The 19,161-nt window shown below is 39.8% G+C and overlaps 1 protein-coding gene and 1 long non-coding RNA gene across 4 annotated transcripts; one reads left to right on the top strand and one right to left on the bottom strand.

The window, feature by feature from the left end:
- Positions 1-3,197: 3,197 nt before the first annotated feature.
- On the top strand, positions 3,198-5,497 carry LOC133746463 (uncharacterized). Its single transcript, XR_009864164.1, has 2 exons — positions 3,198-4,992; positions 5,085-5,497. It is a non-coding gene; the product is annotated as an uncharacterized LOC133746463 (long non-coding RNA).
- LOC133746462 (protein PIN-LIKES 3-like) lies at positions 5,319-8,287 on the bottom strand. 3 transcript variants are annotated; one of them, XM_062174642.1, is made up of 10 exons: positions 7,852-8,287; positions 7,660-7,739; positions 7,438-7,562; positions 7,228-7,353; positions 6,922-7,133; positions 6,551-6,643; positions 6,339-6,439; positions 6,042-6,094; positions 5,770-5,955; positions 5,319-5,628 (listed from the first exon to the last, which is right to left on the bottom strand). In XM_062174642.1, the coding sequence occupies exons 1-10, from the start codon at positions 7,984-7,986 to the stop codon at positions 5,495-5,497; spliced, it is 1,245 nt and encodes a 414-aa protein (XP_062030626.1). In that variant the 5' UTR covers positions 7,987-8,287; the 3' UTR covers positions 5,319-5,494. The 3 variants fall into 3 exon arrangements, with proteins under 3 accessions (XP_062030626.1, XP_062030625.1, XP_062030628.1); XM_062174641.1 differs by having other exon boundaries at positions 6,922-7,137; positions 7,232-7,353; positions 7,852-8,283; XM_062174644.1 differs by having other exon boundaries at positions 6,922-7,137; positions 7,232-7,353; positions 7,817-7,932.
- Positions 8,288-19,161: the final 10,874 nt, after the last annotated feature.

Genomic DNA, 19,161 nt, shown 5'->3' on the forward strand with positions numbered 1-19,161 from the left:
GCGCGAAATTATTTCATGCCTACTATTGTGGAAATATATGCACATAAAGGGTTGACCGCTTTGTTTGACGGCGGATCAGATTTTTTTTTTTTTTTTACACAATACATATAAATGCGCTGTAAATAGGTGGTTGATGTCAAATTTATTGATTTCCAGTTTCAAATTTTTTTAACCGCACAAAATCCTTACATGTCTACTAATGGGGGCTAATTTGTTTATTAGTTGTATCGAAAAGTAAACATTCTATGAGCAACTATGTGGAGGAAATAGACTTTATAAAAATCGACCGTTTGATGTTATCATGATAAGAAGAAATGGTTATGGTCAAAATTTCAATTGTTTTTGTCGTCCTTTGAGTCTTGATCTACTAGATCAACTCTAAACTCTAAATACCACATAAAACTGATATGTCCATAACCGCTCATTCACAACTTATTTTTTCGATATGTCAGCTCTTACACTCTCGTGGGTATGAGCTACATCTACTAATGTAAAAATTTCAGGAAGTTTATCTCCTCATGGTTTAGCTCTCCTTAGGGAAATATAAGCACATAAAGGGTCGACTGCTTTGTTTGATGTCGAAATGACGACCGATCATATATATATATTTTTTTACATAATACATATGAATACGCTATAAATAGATGGTTAATGTCAAAATTATCGATTTCCCATTTTAATTTTTTTAATCGCACAAAATCCTTACGTGTATACTAACACGGTCTAACTTGTTTATTAGTTGTATCGAAAGGTATACATTCCCTAGAAACTATGTGGAGGAAATAGACTTTATCAAAACTGACCGTTGGATGTTATCATGATAAGAAGGAATGGTTGTAGTCAAAATTTCAACTATTTTCGTCGTCGTTTGGGTCTCGATCTACTAGGTCAACCCTAAACTTTAAATACCACATAAAACTAATATACTTATAACCGCTCATTCACAACTTCTTTTTTCAATTTGTCATTTCTCACATTCTCATGATTATGAGCTAGATCAACTAATGTAAAAATTTTGAAAAGTTTATCTTCTCATGGTTCAGCTCCTCTTAGAGAAGTATAAACACATAAAGAGCAAACCGCTGATGACGGATTGGATTAATTTCGTCATGATGAAAAAAATGTCTTTTAAAACTAATGAGGTGGTGGGTGAACATATAAATTTATTAGTTTGACCGTTGGATAATATAATATGGAAGTGAAGTACCTATACTAAAAGTATTAGTCATTGTCATACCCAGAACAGAAGTTCAGAGTGATCAGAATTTTCAGAAAAGCCCAAGAAGGATCCAAAGTTTTTCGAAGGCTATCTTGTCTGCTCGGCTCTCTCTGAAACGGGTTTTGATTGGAAATAGCATATGGCAGTGAGTACTGGGATGATGGGACGATGGCCATTGTTTATCGGATTAAAGGTTCAAACTTTGGAACCCTAGCTTGATGCATTGTTCAACCCCGCACTCTTGTATGCCTAAACTATATCATTGATGCAAAATAAGTTGTGAAAATGACTTTAATCATTAAAACATTAAATTACATGTAAATAAACTTCAAATATCAAAATTATCATATGTTTTTATTTGTACTATTATTAAGAGAAAAGACTTATTCACTAAAACTAAATTTTTACTCTAACAACTAAGTAATAAAAATACCACGCTTTGAGATCTACTTTTTTTCGTGTGCTAGATCTTCCTTCGGTTCTAGTCAAGTACGGTAGCTTGATCAGGATAAATGGAAAACGGGAATAGAAGAATTCATACTAGCATTTTTGATGTGCGGTTATGTGCGGAAAGATTCTGCCTACACCTTCTTGTGCCCTACATCTTTTATATATTTATCTAATTGTCATGAATAAAAGTATCAAAATTTAAATAAATAATTAAAAAATATATATTATTTTATACAAATTACCTACTCACTTCTAGAATGTTGACCACCCACTTCTACACACGGGCACACCCGTATGATGTGGGCAGCTTCCGGTATTTATCTATTGAGACCTCCAAATTTGCCCACTTAACCTCACTCTATTATGAATGATTAAATGACATTTATAACCTTCTATAAAATGACTATTAAGGATAATAATTATATCAAAAAGATATTATGTTTATTTTCTCTAGAGTTTCCATTTCAATAATATTAAATTGCATTCTTTATTGTTTTCCTTATCTATTTTCATTTTTCAATTTCACTACATACTCATTAAAGCATTTATATATATGACATAAGAATTAAAACTAATAGATCATGTGACATAAAAATTTCTATCATTTTTTTTTTTTGAAACGAAAAATTTCTATCATTTGTTGAACGCATATTGGTGAGAGGGAAAAAAAATAATTCTATTATGACCTAAATCTAAGTCTATCCATTATATTTGTAAAAAAAAAAAAAAACTAGGAATTAAAAAACTATGAAATAGAGAGAAAAAAGTTCAACATTAAGTATAAATGATTACTCTTTTTTTTTTGCACAACTAAAACATAAAAGAATACTTAAAAAAGAAGAAGTTCATGCTAAAACATTTTCTCGTAAATTAGAAATTAATTTTTGAAACCCAATAGGCAAATACTTTGTGTTTGATTTTTTTTATTAGATAAGAGATTTATGTTGTCTAATTAAGGAATGAACAGTTAATTAAGATTTATAGAGTAATTATATCATTGAAATAGTTAAGTTTTTTATTTATTTTAAAGATGAAAGTTTTTTGCAAATTATATGAGTGAGGTTATTTGAAGAAGTTTAATGAGGTTTAGTGAGTAAATTTAGTATGTGAAAATTTAATAGGAGGTGTAAAACGTACGGAGGTTAAATGAGTAAATTTAGAGGTTCCAATACAAAAATTGTTATTAAAATGGTTATGCAAAATAATGCTCTTAATCATTCATTTCTAGAATTAAATTAACAAAAGATCAATTCGGATTAATATAATTTAACCTTAATTCTTTTTTTTGAGATGAATGATGTCAATTTTTATTGAAGCAAAAAGAAACTACTAATTACAAGATTCAGAGGTTATAACAGAAGCAAGAAAAGAAGGAACTTCTGAACATAAAAAAGTAAGGCCTGTTAGATGAGAAGCCTGGTTAGCCTCCCTCCTGGTATGAACCAAACGAACATTTGGCATCTCCTTGAGCAAGAAGCCCAAATCATCATAAATCCTGCCAAGCAAGGACAAGTTGTTTCCCATCCCAGTCAACTGTTGCTTAACAGTGAGAGCATCAGTTTCCACTATAACAGGCTGTAAAGAGTATTCCACAATGAGCTGAAAAGCTTCCTTACAAGCCAGTAATTCAGCATGTTCAGCTGAAAGCAAACCAAACATGGACTTTCCTTTCCCCAGCAAGAACTGCCCAAAAGAATCACGTAGTACCAGACCCACTCCTCCGGCTCCAGTCTCCTTGACAAAGGCATCATCAATATTTAACTTAAGACACCCCACTGGAGGACACTTCCATAATACCATGTTTGCACCCCGGGTGCTCCCACCTTGACTACTAGAATTATAATGAATGAAATCTTGAAGTCTAGAACAGCACATTAAAGTCACATCACTAGCCCTCGTAACCTTATTCTCCCACACTATGCAATTTCTTTCTTTCCACACTCCCCATAGTAAGAAAATCAAACTACCAAAGTGGTTCAAATCTAACCTTTCAGAGCAGTACAACAGCCATTCCAAAACCGTCATGCCATCTGTCTCAGTTGTATAACATACTTGAGTTAGAATTTAACCTTAATTCTTATTTACGTATTTAGTGCTGATATTCAATGTCCATAAACTTAAAGATATTATCAATTCTCATGCATTCTTTCGCTCCGAAAACTTCTCATATGTTCTTCTTTTCATAATAGTTGGGCCCATATCCAAGCCCAAACCAATGGTCAGCTCGAGACCCGGGCCAAACAAAGGCCCAAAACCCGCTCCAACCATCCAATCGCTCCCGATACCTTTCCCAGACGGCCAGACCTGTGTTGCTTCCCGTCCGGCAGCACGCCGTGCTAGGCCGTTTGATCCAATCGCTGGAGCCTCTTCACCTTCCTCATGTTGTTCTTGAACACCCTCGAACCTATAGTCCTGCTCCTCTTGGCTCGCGTACGACTTGCAGAATTTGCGCTTCAACAAGGTGGAGGTGCTTCGCTCTGAGCATCCATTCGCCGTCGTGACCGTAGTGGTGCCCTTCATTGTCGCCGTCCACGACTTGACTCATCAATGGATTCCCGCCCTCCACTTCAGCACGAGCGAGGAAGACATTGACAATCGCGAATCAATGGACAGAAAAGAACAGGAAGAGAGAGAGAGAGAGTTTGATCCATCCGTCTATTCTTCCCAACTTTGACAATCGCTCCGACTTCCAAAACCAAAGAAGACCAAGAGCCACAAAAACCAGAATCGATGACCCAACCCTCCAGAATTCAACGCCATCTGGTCGCAATAGAGTACATTGGTACTCACTTCTCAAGGTCTCAGCAACTGGGTCGGATCTGTTCTTTCCATTTACCTCTTTGTTTTTTACCATCTCAAATTTGTTACCTGCACACAACCCCATCTATTTTTTGTTCACAGTAGACGTTGACTGTCAAGATAAAAGTCATTTTAATCAATGGTTCAGATGACTTAACTGCTGACCCCACGTATTCTACGTCTCGGATTGAGCCACGTGTCTATCAGTCTTGTATGTGCACTTCCACCACCGTGCACTGAAGAATTTTCGCCAAACGGATTCCAAACTCAAAAGTTCTTTTCATAGTTTGGACCGGTACCCTTACGATTTATCTTGCTGCCCCACAACATACATACTTCTGAACTCAGTTTAACTACTTTAAAATGTGAGGCTATGATACTCTATAGAATCCATATGGTTTTGTTTAATAGCTTTAGACACAAATCCAGTCCAAACGATCACAATAATCTAATCACCAACCCACCCAACTTTGAATCTCTAGTCTAAACCCATCAGTCAAAACCCCGAAATTTCTCAAATTTCGGTATGTCGATCTACTCACTTGTTCTTACTTAGAATTGTTTCTTGTTACTCTGCACTGTAAATAATACTTGCTCGAATTGATTACATGTACAGGAAATGTTGCAATATGAGCCTGGAAAACGCATTTCAGCAGAGAAGGCTATGGGACACCCTTAGTTTGATGATTTGAACAAGGCTGGTCTCTGAAAAGAAAGATGAAGCATATGACAGAATCACTACGTGTGGAATTTAGATCGATTCTCGAATTGCTGGCTAACAGATGTTCTGTAGTGAACTTTCTTTGCTTTCCTCGAGCATATTTGCAGTTGTGTTAAATCTATCTTAGGATTGATCTGTAAAAGCGTATTGCTACTTTGCATTTGATTCAGAACCTAATTACAACACTTCTAGTTGTCCCTGTGTTGCTTACAAATTTGGAAAATATTGTCTTTTTGTAACGAATCTCTATCAGAACTGAGATGAGTGATTTAGATTTTGCTTGAATGAGATGCTTTGTAGCTGTTTCACACTAGCCTGGCCACAAACCACATGAAGAAGGCAGACCATAAAGTAAGTGATACTGATGCAAATACGTAAGTCCACAGCAGTATTACTGAACATTCGTTCTCTCCTGCTCCGAACAACTGGGTGATCATTCCTGCCATTTACAAAAGGATAAGTGTTGTTAGGAGACGATTTAGCAAAGTGTGTTTGAGTGACACCTGGGATAGCTGTTGCACATAGCAACAAAAAGCTGCTAAAACTGGAGAAATCTTGCAAGTGAATTATTTAGGGTTACCCATGTTCATTGCAGGTGGGAGTGTATACTGAATCAGGAGAACAAATAGATATAATGGATCAGAGTGCACTAAGCCAAATTTTAGCGCCCCTTTAATGATCAATATGCCTATAAGAGGCAGGAACACGTAACGAACGAATATGATCCCAACAACAATAGATTTCTGTATCCCTGACCCTCTCAAACCTGGAAGAACAATGTAAAGTAAGTTGAACTCAATAACCTTACGCATGAATCTAGGAATTGTAGACTTAGTATTTGGCACTGTATACCTTTAAGGAGGTTTCCTCCAATTATCAAAGTGAGAGAGGGGATAGCTCCATCTCTGTAATCATAAACAGAGAAGTTACAGAACAAAGTAGTAATACAAACAATTGTTGTAGTTCTTATTTATGTGAATGGACTTCAGTAAAGTCATGCTAAAATGAGAAGTAATCTCATTTGAATGCACGACAATAGAAGCTGGAATCAAGTAATAGACGTTAGGAGCTATTTAAGATGCCCATAATTAAGTTCAAATTTCAGAAATAAATCATAGAGTTGGTACAGTTTCTGTACAAGCTATATACCCCAACAAGTTAGTAGTGTCTTGGATCACCCGTAGAGGAGCACCATCTCCTATCATTAGTTTACGAATCTGAGGGATGACTCCGATTGCAAACCCAACAATCTTTACCAAAGAAAAAAGCAGAAGTGAGTCAATTTGTCACCCAAATTAGTGCTCATTGAGCATCAAAAACGTATTTGAAACGCAGCAAAAGGCAGTACTGAAAGGTCATACCGCGGCAATAGTTGAAGGGGCAAATATCGTTTTCAGATTAAGCTTTTGAAACATTCTCACTAGACAGTTCTTGGATTTACTCGGAGGTTCTATCTGCCACGACAAACGACGATAATATGCTTAGTTAGAAATAAGGTAAATATACATTGCCAAAAGCACGTTATGTTATCAAACTATCAATATGAACTCTACATCCAAATTTTATCAGCTGATCGATTAGTAGTTTAGATTGATAGCCTCATAACATAACATGCAAGACTGTTTGGCAAGTGAACAATTTGTTCATTATTGAACAGATCTGAAATGGTTTGAAGTACATTAACACAATCAGAGAGCAATAAGTCATGCAACTTAATAATCAAGTTTAGTACCTTAGAGTCTTGTTGAGATATAGTGCAGGGTAGTGCATACTGATCGGCATTGTCCTCCACTATCCCATATTCCTTGGAAGAAAGCAGAGGCTCAGTGCAACTTACTTGGTTTGATTCGGAGGGTTCCTCCAAAGACTTGGGGGAGTCTTGGGTACTCCTCTTTGAAGATATCCTCACAATGTTATACACATAGGACCAAATATAAATGGCTCCTATCTGAAGAACAAAAGACACAAACCAGAAAAAGAAACATCAATACATAATACTATTGAGATCGAAGAAGATGACGAAGAAGAAGTGTACTACTTACTGCCATTGAAAGTGATGCATAAGCCATTCCATAAGTGTGACAGACATCAGGAGCTCCAAATGGGCTTCCCTTTTCTTTACAGACTGCTGGGATTATAATGAGGAGCATGTTCCCCAAATTTCCTATTCATACCAAATCAGGTAATAACTTCAGAAATCATTGGTACGAATTAATATTCCGAAATCTGAAAGCAAATTCAAAATTACCAGCCGCACAGCAACCCAAAATGAGGCCTCGGAGATGTGGAGGTGGTCTTGCTAATTGGATGAGTATCCATCCAAGTACAGAACCAACAATGAAGGTGATTAAGATGTTCAATGGCATAAACCACCTATATAAATACACACAGAGTCATATGCACCATACTTAATACACTAATCATTGTAAGTTTTGATATTAACTAAACAAATTAAAGGATTTGAACTCACAGTTTAATCATACTGTCATATGTAATAGTCTGGGCAAGGTTAGTTCCCACCAGAGCTGGACCGAATACATGAAATACAACCTGCTCACAAACACAACAATTGTATTATGTCTAAAATTAACCTGGGTAAATCTACATAATCCCATTACCAAACGTACAAGTCTTTTTTATGGAACAGAAAAAAAAGGTTTACAGTGTTCAAGTTCTTCCTGGTTTCTTCCCCCAGAATATTAACGCGCTCAAGTGCAAGATAGGAGCCAAGTGCAGTGATCAAGAGCACTTTCAAGACCGGAATCGACGCGGTGATGAAGAGCTGCAAAAGCGCCATTGCTGAAACTTACAAGCTCTTCCCCCCTCTCACTCAGAAATCAAAATGGGCTTCAACTACCTACCTCGCTCCTCTGCTTTGCGTATAAATATATGAACTTTTCAGAAATTTGAGGACTACAGAAACCCTTTGAAGATATGGTGAAGAAGAACCTTCTTGGAACTGATTCTGAATCATAGAATGTTAAGGTAAGGAGCAAGTGGGGAGAAAGTGAATTAAGAAAGCGCATGTCGTACCCTGTCATCATACAATTAATGTTAAAATTATTACGAGTGATGGAGATGAATGACTTGGTTTCTACTTGTTTTTTCGATTACAGTGAATGAATGAATTACGTTATTTCATTATTTGCGTCAAAACAAACACGTGTTTTGGTCATGGATGGCTGGGAATGAAGTAATCAATTTGGCCTAGCTTTCATGCTGCCACATTTCCTTTTCAAAGCAAAGTGCCAAGCTCAGAGGGGCGTATGAGATCAACAATCCTCTAAAGAGACGTATTAGTCTAGAGTTGTTGCTCTGTTTGTTCATCTATTTTATAATTCTATATTCTAATATGAGTAAAACAAACAAAGAAAACAAAAGTGAAACGTACTGGACTGCATTTTGCGGTAGAGAGTTGAGACTTCAGCACCTCCACCATTCATTTGTTTAGTAATCAATCATTCACCCTAAATTGATAGTAACATTACAAGTATCAATTTAGGCCTGGTCAACGAGCCGGGTCGGACCTTACTATATTTTTAAATAATTGCGGGCTGGGCCGGACCGGACTTTATTGTAAATTAAATGATCCAAGCTCGTCCATATAAAGCGGGCCTTGCGGGCTTTTTCTGGCCTGGCCGGGCTGGGCCTTGCGGGTTTTTTTGGGACGGGCCTTGTGGGCTTTATTTATAATAAATATTTAAAGACACTAATTTTTTTTATAAATCTATATTTATATATCATACATTCCAAAGAGCAACCTCTATCAATTCAAAGAAAATGGGAAAACTCACCGTTTGATGTGATTATTACAATAAATTATGCGTGTGGTTAAAAATTTAGTCAATTTCACCATAGTTTCGAACCCGATCGGATTGGTCAACCGTAGTCACTTGTATGTTTTCTTGGTTGACCGATGGCGTGACGACCGCGAAACGTGCTTATTTTTTTACATCACGTTTGTAAATATTTCATCGATGGATATGCGTGGACATAAGATAAAAATTTCAATTTTAATTACAAATACGTTGGTCTATACCAATTTTTTTTTTTGTGTAAGTTGGTCTATACCAATTTGCCTCCTAAAGTTGTATAACTTATACATTGCATTTAAATTGTTGAGGTTCATTCTAAAGCAAACATGAAGTGGAAAATGAATTTGGAGAAACCAACTGTCACGCCCCGAATTTTGAATAATTAAATTCAAATCCGAAACGCAATAACTTAACAAACACAAGAAAAACACATAGAAAATTTTTCATTAAAACTAAGCAACAAACAAACTGAACTCACAATGTCAACACCGACTCGTTCTCTAGAGTCAAATATCACATCACCAAGTGTTTACAAATTAAACCGAATAACAATCCAATAAGTAAACGCACCCTCCACACTCACAACACAGCGGAAGACTAGAACCAAAATACCATACTACGTCCAGGCTACGACAGCAACAAAACCTCAGCTTCGATGATGATTACACTGACCTGCACAATAACCCCTACACCATGGAATAGTGCACCAGGATTGTAAACAACAAACCCGGTAAGCCTTTCAGCCCGTATGAGTAAACTCAATTAAAGTGACTCACGTCACGCATGCTTATAATTTCTCAATTCGTGAGATGAATTAAAGCAACAATATTTAACTCCACAAAACGCAACCAAACATCAAGTTCATATCATATCAAAATCAACATGCACTGACTCTCGACTCATGCATCCAATTTCACAATACTTCAACTAAACAATTAAACTCAATTATGTCTTAAACATTTTAAAACACAACGAACCACAAAATCAACCTTCATTTGTCTCAACAAAAGTAGTTGTCACCTTAGTGACGTTTCAAATCATTTTCCATCTCAACGACAAATCTACGAAAATCCCACTCACTTCCCCTCAACATAAAAATTTCCCAAAATGATGACCTCACGACTCATTTCACAACTCACTACAAATCTCAACCACAACCGCACTTACAATTGAATTAAGTAAAATCAGTAATCCCTGCATAGAAACTTAGTTCAGGAGATCACATTAAAAACAAACAATAGAAATCATATAAATCCCTGCATAGAGTTTAGTTCAGGAATTTACATTAAAACCAAAATGAAAACTTTTTCCGAAGGCCATAACTTCTTCATACAAACTCCGATTTCCGCGTTCCACATGTCCACGAACTCGTATCGACGCACTCTACGACTTTAGTGAAGGAAGTTCTCACAGAATCTAAACGTATAAAAAGTCAACCTTTGTGAACCCCCTAAAACGTGCACTTCGAATAATTATTCGTCCGAAAATAATTCCACTCCACCCTCGAACCACGAAATCGTACAAACGAACACTTTATTAATCCCATGAAACATTTAGGAATTAATAACAAATTTCCGAGGTCTTACACCAACCATGCACAGCTTTGAAAAGAATTCCATCATCTAATTTGGTCTTGTTTTCATTATACAATCTGTTCTTTTTTTGTTTTTGTTTTTTGGTAAAATGGGGGCAGAAGGCTCAGAATGAAAAAAAAAAAACAGTTTTATCCTGGAGCAATAAAGGGCTGTTGGAGGGCAATAAATGTTTTGAATTGATGTAATTTCCTCGTTTTTTTCCTTAATCAAAATTTTATTTGTCTAATTTTAGGGAGATTAGTTTATGGTGGTTGTAAAAATTTCAGCCAATTTGGTTCTTATTTCGAATTCGATCAACTAGGTCAAACTTAGTTACTCTAAAGAGCAACCTCTATCAATTCAAAGAAAATGGAAAAACCAACCGTTGGATATGATTATTACAATAAATTATGAGTGTGGTAAAAAATTTAGCCAATTTCACCATATTTTCGAATCTGATCGAATAGGTCAACCGTCGTCACTTGTATGTCTTCTTAGTTGACTGATGGCATGACGACCGCGAAACATGCTTATTTTTTCACATCACGTCTGTAAATATTCCATCGATGGATGTGCGTGAACATAAGATAAAAACTTCAATTTTAATTACAAAGACGTTGGCCTATACCAATTTGCCTCCTAAAGTTGTATTGACTTATACATTGCATTTAAATTGTTGAGGTTCATTCTAAAACAACCATAAAATGGAAAATGAATTCGAAGAAACCAACTGCTCGATGGAGAGATTGTAACGTTTTATGGTGGTTGTAGAAAATCCAGCCAATTTGGTTCTCGTTTCAAATTCGATCAGTTAGGTCAAACTTAGTTACTCTTATAAACCTATATTTATATATCATACACTCCAAAGGGCAACATCTATCAATTCAAATAAAATGGAAAAACTGACCGTTAGATGAGATTAATATAATAAAATTATCAGTGTGGTAAAAAATTTAGCTAATTTCACCATATTTTCGAATCCGATCGAATCGGTCAACCGTAATCATGACATGTAGAATATATATGCACATATTCTATATAGAAGTATGAGAACGTCCAATTTCACCATAAGCCAAATTACAACAAGTTCACACTCACACAACGAGACACACACACACACACACACACACACAGATATATATATATATACAGGCCCGTTCCAAAGCGGACGTCCGCACTTTGCTAAAGTGCAGACGGCGACGCAGCAGCAGCGTTCCAGGCGGCGACGGCGGCACAAGGCTTGGCGGATGGAGGCCAGAGGCATCCCGGACGGTTCTGGGTAGCGTTCGAGGTCGGAGGAGGTCGGAGTTGCAGGTTTCTGGGCAGCAACCTCACCTGCAACTGCAGGTTTCTGGGCAGCGCTGCAACCACGTCGCCGGCGACTCCACCGACTGCAGACCGGTCCGTCCGACCCCTGGAGTCGTCCGGCAAGCCCCGCCGCTCCGTCGCACCCCGAGCCGAGCTGCAGAGTCGACGTCCGCATTTTAACAACAGTGCGGACGTCCTCTTTGGAACAGCTCTGTATATATATATATATATATATATATATATATATATATATATATATATATATATATATATATATATATATAAACATGTCTAATAGTCCTAGATCTTCAATAATGATGATGTGGCACACTGAAGATTTCCAAATATATGTGCTGGGCCTTCTAGACATAAACTTGTAAAAAATGTTGCAGATTCCCGTCCAAGCTGAACTGCCTTCACTTAAATTGCCATAACTCCTTCTAGAAAAGTCGGAATCGCAAACCGTAAAATTCTTCAGAAACTAGACACATGGGGCTTTCCGTGCATATAGGGTACAGCCCCTAATTCCATCCGAGAAGTTCCCAGTAATTCAGTGAAGTTCGGTTCTAGACATGAACTTGTAAAAGATGTTGCAGATTCCCGTCCAAGCAGAACTGCCTTCACTTAAATTGCCATAACTCCTTCTAGAAAAGTCGGAATCGCAAACCCTAAAATTCCTCAGAAACTAGAGAGATGGAGTTTTCCGTGAATACAGGGTACAGCTCCTAATTCCATTCAAGCAGTTCCCAGTAATTCAGCGAAATTAGGTTCTAGACATGAACTTGTAAAAAGATGTTGCAGATTCTCGTTCAAGCTGAACTTCCTTCACTTAAATTGCCATAACTCCTTCTAGAAAAGTTAGAATGGCAAACCGTAAAATTTTTCAGAAATTAGACACATGGGGCTTTCTGTGCATATAGGGTACAGCTCCTAATTCCATCCGAGCGTTTCCCAGTAATTCAGCGAAGTTAGGTGTTCTGCACAACAGTTTTTGTGTTATTTATATAATATTTTTTGTTTGTGGGCTTTTACTGGCCGAGCCTAATTGGGTTTTACAGGCCGGGCCTAACGGGCTTTTGGCGGGCCGGGCCGGGTTTCAAACCCCTAAACCAAGCCCGACCCTCTACCCACCGAGCCGGGCCTATGGCGGGCTTTTTGACGGGCCGGGCCGGTCCTGGCCGGCGGGTCTCCATCGGCCCACTTGATCCGTGGACTTTTTGATGAGGCCTATATCAATCAGTTGATGGTGCATCTTCACTCAAAGGAAAAACATTACTTGTGTTTTCTTTTTCCCTTGACATAAAGAAATGAAAAGTGGACATCCAAATTATGACAACTTGCTTGGATGAGAGTAACGTGAGGGCCATTTTAGTGAAGGATCTCTTTTTTTGGTCATTTTAAGAGATCTCTTGTAGGATATATTTTTCGACCACATTTTGGCATCTCAACCGTTTTTAGGTTTCAATTTTTTTTCTTATTCCTAAAAAAAAAAAAAAAAAAAAAAAATTGTCCATTTACCCTAGTTCTAGGGATTTTAATTCTCCCTTACCCATGAAAACTCTAATAACGTCTTCCCTAATACCCAATTATGTTTTTTTAGACTATTTTACCCTCACCCTTTTGTTACATAGAGAGAGAAAGAGAGAGAGAAGCCATAGGAGACTTCGCTGGAGTCCGCTCACCGGTCACCGATCGCCGAATTTCGATCACTGGTCGTCGGTCGCAGGATTCCGGTCACCGGTTGCCAGAGTTTTCATGATCGCCAGATTCTAGACACCAGTCACCGGAATCCGGTCACAGGCCGCCACCCACTGGATTTCTCTGAAAACCTCGCCGGAGGTCTCCAAAGAGATGGCCGGAAAGGTTTACTGCCCCCCAATAGACGTCTATTGCCCCCTAGTAGAGGGGCAATACCTCTATTGCCCCACAATAGACATTTATTGGGGGGTAATAGAGATTTATGAAACCTCACCGGAAGTTCCAAAGAGGTTGTCGGAGATCTCATACCCTAAACCCTAAACTCTAAACCTGTATTGCCTTCCAATAGACCTTTATTGCCCCCCAATAGACATTTCGGTCGCCGAAATGGAAACTAATCTCCCTAAAATTAGACAAATAAAACTTTGATTCAGGAAAAAAAACGAGGAGATTACATCAATTCAAAAAATTTATTGCCCCCCAATAGACCTTAATTCCCTCCCAAATATGGATACTAATACTCGATTTCTTTTTTGTCCCGTGTAACAAATATGAATATTAATCAAACCTGCAATATTTGACCCATCATGTAATCTCTACAACTCATACCAAATTATCTCTGTTTGTGGATTATTGGATGGACAAGGAAGGAGGAAAATAATATATGGCAAGGTCTTTGTCACTGGATGACTCGAAGTGACCAAGAATTTGATATGTATTTGATTAAAATGGTTACCATGGCTACCTCTTTTGTATTAATTATAACGCACCGCTGCACACCTCATGATGAAGATTATCAAACCCAGATTAAAATAAAGAGTCGCGAACAGAAGCAACAAAATGCATTAAATTTGACATTTTAATAGCAATAGAAACCTCAAAGACTGCCTTTACAGCAAAAGCTTCACAAAAAATTAAGTTTCTAAAGCTCTCCCTCTCTTGTAAGCAAAACCAAAAATGGCTTCCACAAACCCACTAACCCAGTCAGTCAAAGGTGCTTAATTCTCTCATCCATCTTTCAATGACTCTTTATCACACACACATACCCATTTTGGTTTTTGGACTAAAGTTTCCGATACAAAATTGTAGAGAAAAATGCACAATCAGTAGTATCTGGAGACTCTGAGGACTGTCAAAATGATACCTAAACTTTTAAACGTATCAATGTGATGCCTGAACTTCTATTTTGTTGTCACCGTTGTACCCACGTCAAGTTTCCGTCACGGCTTCGTTAAATTTACCACGTGTCGGGCCGTGCTCGTGCGGGGTCAATAACGGGCCGTGCTCGTGCCTACCCACTATAAAGCACGATTTTAAAATCTTAATTTGAACAAATAAAAATTAATTTTATTTAACTATTTAGAAAATTAAAATAAATTTAAGTTATACAACATTTTTCTTAATCTTAGCATTTTAAGATTAGATTTCTAATAATTTTTTATATTCCACTATAAGAAAGAAAAAAAAAAAAACTCAAAATATATTGTTTTTAGTATATTATTGTGAGATTAATCTTTATTAATATAATGAAGATTTAGTATCTATTATTCTTTCCTTCATTCTATAGTTGTATTATTATGAGATTGGTCTTTATTAATAAACATATATTTAATATTTAGAAAAAATACTTATGTCAAAACAAGGATATAATGTTTTGTTTCATTATTTTGACAATATAAAAGAAAGCATTGGTGGAATTGTCATGAGATTTTAAATAAAAAGGTCTCATATTCAAATCTCATCATTGTAGTTTTTTAATATTTTTAAAAACAAAATGAAATTTTGTGTTTGTAACGGGCCGGCCCACAATATGTCGTGCTCGGGTCGTGCTGGGCCCATTACGGGCTCGGGCCGGGCCGGGCCAATGGGCCAATATTCTTAGGCCCAGCCCGACCCATTATTCTAACGTGCTCGGGTCGTGCCGGGCCACTAACGGGCTTGGGCCGTGCCGGGCCGCTTTTAAGCGTGCCGGGCCCGTGCCGTGCTCGTGCTTAGTGGCCCGTTTGCCACCTCTACACGTGAGCTACAAAATGAAGGTAAAATGACTGATTTGCCCATATAACTGACATTTAAAATATTTTTTTTGGTAAAAATATTTTTAATAAAAAGGATCTATGTTTTTTTTTTGATTGGATAAATAGATCCTTTTTTACCTTTAAATTTTTTCACCCCTCCACCTCTCGTCTTCTTCCTCCCCTCGATCAACCACACTCTAAAAAGACTGACTTTGCTCGCTGATTCCTCCCGCAACAACACCTTAGTACTCCTCGATTTCAGGCACACGGCGCCGACGCAGTTGACCTCGACGAAAGGATCGGCGGTGCACTCCATCGCCAATTTCAGATCTTCGACAAGCGAAGCTTCGAGAAGACTTTGTCCTTCATTTTGGAGGACGAAATTGAAATTGAAATTGGGATTGGGATTTGGATTGGGTTCTCTGTAAACTTTGACAGTACTCAAAGCGGGACTTGAGATCAAGGAAGGAGGACGGAGAGATCATCTATATCATTACTTGCTGGTGTTTTTGTTGTAGTTAATAACTTGATATTAATGGATTTTGAGTTTGTTAATGTTTAAAGTTCAGTGGTAGCTAAACCTTTGTTAACGCTGGTCCGATGGGCGGACCGCTACTTGTGATATTCTCAGAGCTTCCGCTACCTGTCAAGTAAAATACAGAGGGCGTCAGAGGGAGACCGCGTTGGGCGGTCTTCTCTTCTCCGATGCCTAAGTCAGTCAATGTATTTATGTTGACAAAGTAACAGTAGGTAAGTATTGAATGCGTAATTAATGAGGAGAGAAGAGAGAATCTTTTATAGGTGAGGAAGGAGCTTATCTTCTTCATGTTTTCGATGTGGGACTGATATGCTTCAGTCCCCAGCTTCTGGAGCTTCTGATTCTGTCTTGGAGCGGCCCGTGGCGGCGCGTCAGCGGTGATCTGGGGGTAAGCCAGGGCTCAGGCGGTAGCCTGCTTGGCTGTGTTCTCGTAGGTCACTCCTTTGGCGGGAGTCGGTACCGCTGGAGATAGCATGAGCGTGGCTCATTATAGCTAATTATGCTTGCAAATGCCTATGTAAGTACAAGCCCCCCAAGTCCCTAGTCAAGGAGGGCAATCTTGGTTGGGGAGTTACCTAGAGCGTCAGTGCGTTGTCAACCATGGACTTACTGAACAAACGCTTTATACCCTTTCGGGTGGGCCCCTGCTAGGCCCCCTAGGGAGTCCCCCACTCCCCGGCTAAGATAGACCTCCGTTTGGCCGATGTACTGTTTGTTGCGGGGAGTTGCGCTGAGCAAAGGGTGTTGGGTAGCGAACCCAATCTTTGATACCCAAGTAGAGGGAGTCAACATGCCTGATCAGGGTCGTCGAAGACTGTGTTGACGCGTCCCCCTACCTGTCCCGGAGGACCATGTTTTGACTGTAACGCCGCGTTGCGGTCGTTGTCAAAGTGAGGCATTGCCTCGGGAATCGCCGTTGGCGAAAGTCCCTCCGCTGATGATAAGTGGCCTGCAATGTTGCGAGGACCTGCCTGGCGGTAGCCTGGTGAATGGCGTTGCGGTCAACGGTGACTGTCTTACTTCCAAGGTGCCGAGGGAGAACCCTTGCTAGCGGTGTTGCGCTTAGCGGAAACTATCTTGCTTGCAAGATGAAGAGGGGAGAAGTTCCGCTAGCGGAGTTGCGGTTAGCGGAGACTATCTCGTTTGCAAGATGGAAAGGGAGAAGTTCCGCTAGCGGAGTTGCCCTTAGTGGAGACTATCTCGCTTGCAAGATGAAAAGGGAGAAGTTCCACTAGCGGGGTTGCGCTTAGCGGAGACTATCTCGCTTGCAAGATGAAAGGGGAGAAGTTCCGCTAGCGGAGTTGCGCTTAGCGGAGACTATCTCGCTTGCAAGATGAAAGGGGAGAAGTTCTGCTAGCGGGGTTGCGCTTAGCGGAGACTATCTCGCTTGCAAGATGGAAAGGGAGAAGTTCCGCTAGCGGAGTTGCGCTTAGCGGAGACTATCTCGCTTGCAAGATGAAAGGGGAGAAGTTCCGCTAGCGGGGTTGCGCCTAGCGGAGACTATCTCGCTTGCAAGATGGAGGGAGAAGTTTCGCTAGCGGAGTTGCGCTTAGCGGAGACTATCTCGCTTGTAAGATGGAAGGGGAGAAGTTCCGCTAGCGGAGTTGCGCTTAACGGAGACTATCTCGCTGAGTCTCCCGATGTTTGATGATTTTCCTTTTCGATGGTTACCTTGTATAGACGCTTCGTGTGACGGCGTTCGACACATGGCCAACATGTATTGGGTTAGCGTGTGGATTTATGTTTGTGCAGCACGCCCGTCGCCTCGCCATAAATGCGGGTAATTATTGATTTTGTAACTGAGGCGTCGTCTCGGTTAATCCGGAGAGTAAGTGTAAGCGTGAGGCACGTGTACGGTTATCATGCGATGTCTTTTTTTAGCGGACGGTCAAGATTGGGTTGATGTTGACATAAAAGAGACTTGGTGGTTTGGCACTTGGCACTTAGAACTAGTATCGTCGTCTTCAAGCTTCGCCTTGCGTTCCGAGAAGAAGATTGCTACGATTCCGTGAAGTTATCGATCTTTGAAGCACGAAGATCTCCTACAGTGAAGACAAGCGCCTTCGATCGCACCAAAGCTTTCATCTTTGAGGTTGGTATCTTGAATCCCATCCCTGTTTTATTGGATTTCTGTGTGTTTACCTCTGTCAGTTTCTGGGTTTTCGATTTGGGGTGCAATCTGTTCCTCCCCGGTGTGCTCTGAGGGTGTAAAGAGAGTTTTGGGGATGGGTTTTGGTGTTTGATAGAGAGTTGGGGTTTAGGTATTTGCTAGATGGTCGAATCTGGGTTGAGTGTATGGGTGCGTTTTGTTCTTGTTTTGGCATTTTCTGGGCAATTGTTCTTGATGTTCTTGGATGCAACTGATAAAGGGCTAGCTTAGATCTTGTGCGAACTGACTGGTTTAGGTTTTAGGGTTTTGGGATGGCTAGCGTTTTAGAGATCTCGAGCGGTGAGGATTCCGGGTCTGACGAGTCGCTCAACGTGGCGGATAGGGTGTTTATTGACTCGTTGCGTCCATCTACCCCTGCAGGAACCTCACTGTCCGAACCGCTAGAAATTGTGCCGCTACAGACCATACCCTGGGCAGTTGCCATGGGTCGTGCTGGTCGTCCTGAGAGTTCTAGGGCAAGAGAAGATGCCGCTACTTCCAAAAGGCGAGAGGAGAGGCTGGCGAGCAATAGCGCCGCTAGCGGCTCCACTGATGGGGTGAGAGAGGCTGGCGGGGAAGAGGTTGAGTCAGCCTGGGTTCTCGGCGACGGCACAGCGGTTGACGAGGCGGGAGGACCGATGACGGTGGCTGCCGTCAACCGTGTGAAGCGGGTGTTCCGCCTGCCAGGTGTAGTGAAGCTGCGACCGCCGCTGAAGGATGAGAGACCGTCGTTCCTGCCAGGCGGGCATGCCGCCGTGCATGAGGCGATCTTCCACCAGGGAGTGACATTCCCGCTGCTGCCAAATCTCCAGATTTTGGTTTGTGAATTTGGCCTCGCCTTTGGGCAAATTTGCCCTAATATGTGGCGGTTGCTG

Source organism: Rosa rugosa, chromosome 4, assembly GCF_958449725.1.
Source record: "Rosa rugosa chromosome 4, drRosRugo1.1, whole genome shotgun sequence".
In the NCBI taxonomy this organism is placed as follows: Eukaryota; Viridiplantae; Streptophyta; class Magnoliopsida; order Rosales; family Rosaceae; genus Rosa; species Rosa rugosa.

Coding starts and splice junctions, on each gene's coding strand:
- LOC133746462 (XM_062174642.1), bottom strand. CDS start 7,986: ATGGCGCTTTTGCAGCTCTTCATCACCGCGTCGATTCCGGTCTTGAAA. Junction 7,354..7,437: donor TTTGGGTTGCTGTGCGGCTG/GTAATTTTGAAT, acceptor TGGTATGAATAG/GAAATTTGGGGAACATGCTC. Junction 6,644..6,921: donor TATCTCAACAAGACTCTAAG/GTACTAAACTTG, acceptor TTGTCGTGGCAG/ATAGAACCTCCGAGTAAATC.